The sequence below is a fragment of the Camellia sinensis genome, chromosome 5 (genome assembly GCF_055761805.1).
Source record: "Camellia sinensis isolate YWXY chromosome 5, ASM5576180v1, whole genome shotgun sequence".
Taxonomy (NCBI): Eukaryota; Viridiplantae; Streptophyta; class Magnoliopsida; order Ericales; family Theaceae; genus Camellia; species Camellia sinensis.
Window position 1 is genome coordinate 38992421 of NC_138965.1, and position 1144 is coordinate 38993564.

General features: G+C 32.0%; 1 protein-coding gene across 1 annotated transcript; it reads left to right on the top strand.

Moving 5' to 3' along the window:
• Nucleotides 1-335: 335 nt before the first annotated feature.
• On the top strand, nt 336-809 carry LOC145791342 (threonine synthase, chloroplastic-like). Its single transcript, XM_082871698.1, has one exon. The coding sequence runs from the start codon at nt 336-338 to the stop codon at nt 807-809; it is 474 nt and encodes a 157-aa protein (XP_082727824.1).
• The last annotated feature ends 335 nt before the right edge of the window (nt 810-1144 follow it).

A 1144-nucleotide genomic window follows, 5' to 3' on the forward strand; every position in this document is an offset into this window, starting at 1 on the left:
TTATAAATTTTGAAAAGAGTTTTGAAACTAGTTTTTGAGTTGTATATTTCGAAAACTAGTTTGGTTATAAGTTTTGAAAAAAAAAAAATTTGAAATTAATTTTTCATTTAATTTGTTTTTTGAATTTTTACATTTTTGTAAAAAAATATTTATTTATGGAGCATTACATACAAGTCCTATTTTGTGAACTTATAATCCATTAAGTCCTAGATAAAATTATTTGCTCCTTCAAGTCCCATTAATTTTTAATAAATTTTATAATTAAATATCCAAACAAGCAGTGAGCTCCATAAACATATCCTTCCTAGAAAGAGAAGACAGAGTCCAGAGAGAGAATGGTGATCAGAGAAGTCACATCCAAATTGCCGATCTATTTGGCGAATTCACTCAATAGTTTGAGACTCGAAGGGCAAAAAACAGCCGCCATTGAAATTCTACAGCAATTCGATTGGGAAGTTCCAGATTGGGTCATCGTTCTTGGTGGAAATCTAGGCAACATTTACGCATTCTACAAAGGATTCAAAATGTGTAAAGAATTGGGACTCGTTGATCGAATTCCAAGGCTTGTTTACGCTCAAGCTGCGAATGCAAATCCATTGTATCTACATTACAAGTCAGGTTGGGGTGAATTCAAGCCAGTGAAAGCAAATACTACATTCGCTTCGGCTATTCAAATCGGAGACCCAGTATCCAGTGATAGAGCAGTGTTTGCTCTCAAGAACTCGAACGGGATTGTTGAGGAAGCAACTGAAGAACTTATGGGTGCCATGGCACAGTGGATGATGAATAGAAACAGAAGAAGGGCATAGATGGCATCCCAGGAATTAAATTTAACTTTATCGTTAACACTTACTGATTCTTCTGAATTTTGATTGAAATTGAGAACATTCTCAATTATAATATTCTTAATTTTAATCATGAAAAATTGAGAAATTTCTCAAAATTGATAATTATAAATTTCTTAGTTTTGATAATATTCGTAGTTCATACTAGAAAAAAATTGAGAAATTTCTTAGTTTTGATAATTATAAATTGAGAACATTCTCAGGTTTGGGATTAAAGGGCAAAATGTCAATGGGACTTAATGGTTCAAAAACTTTTTGATAGGACCTAAACTACTACCAAATATGTAGATAGAACTTTT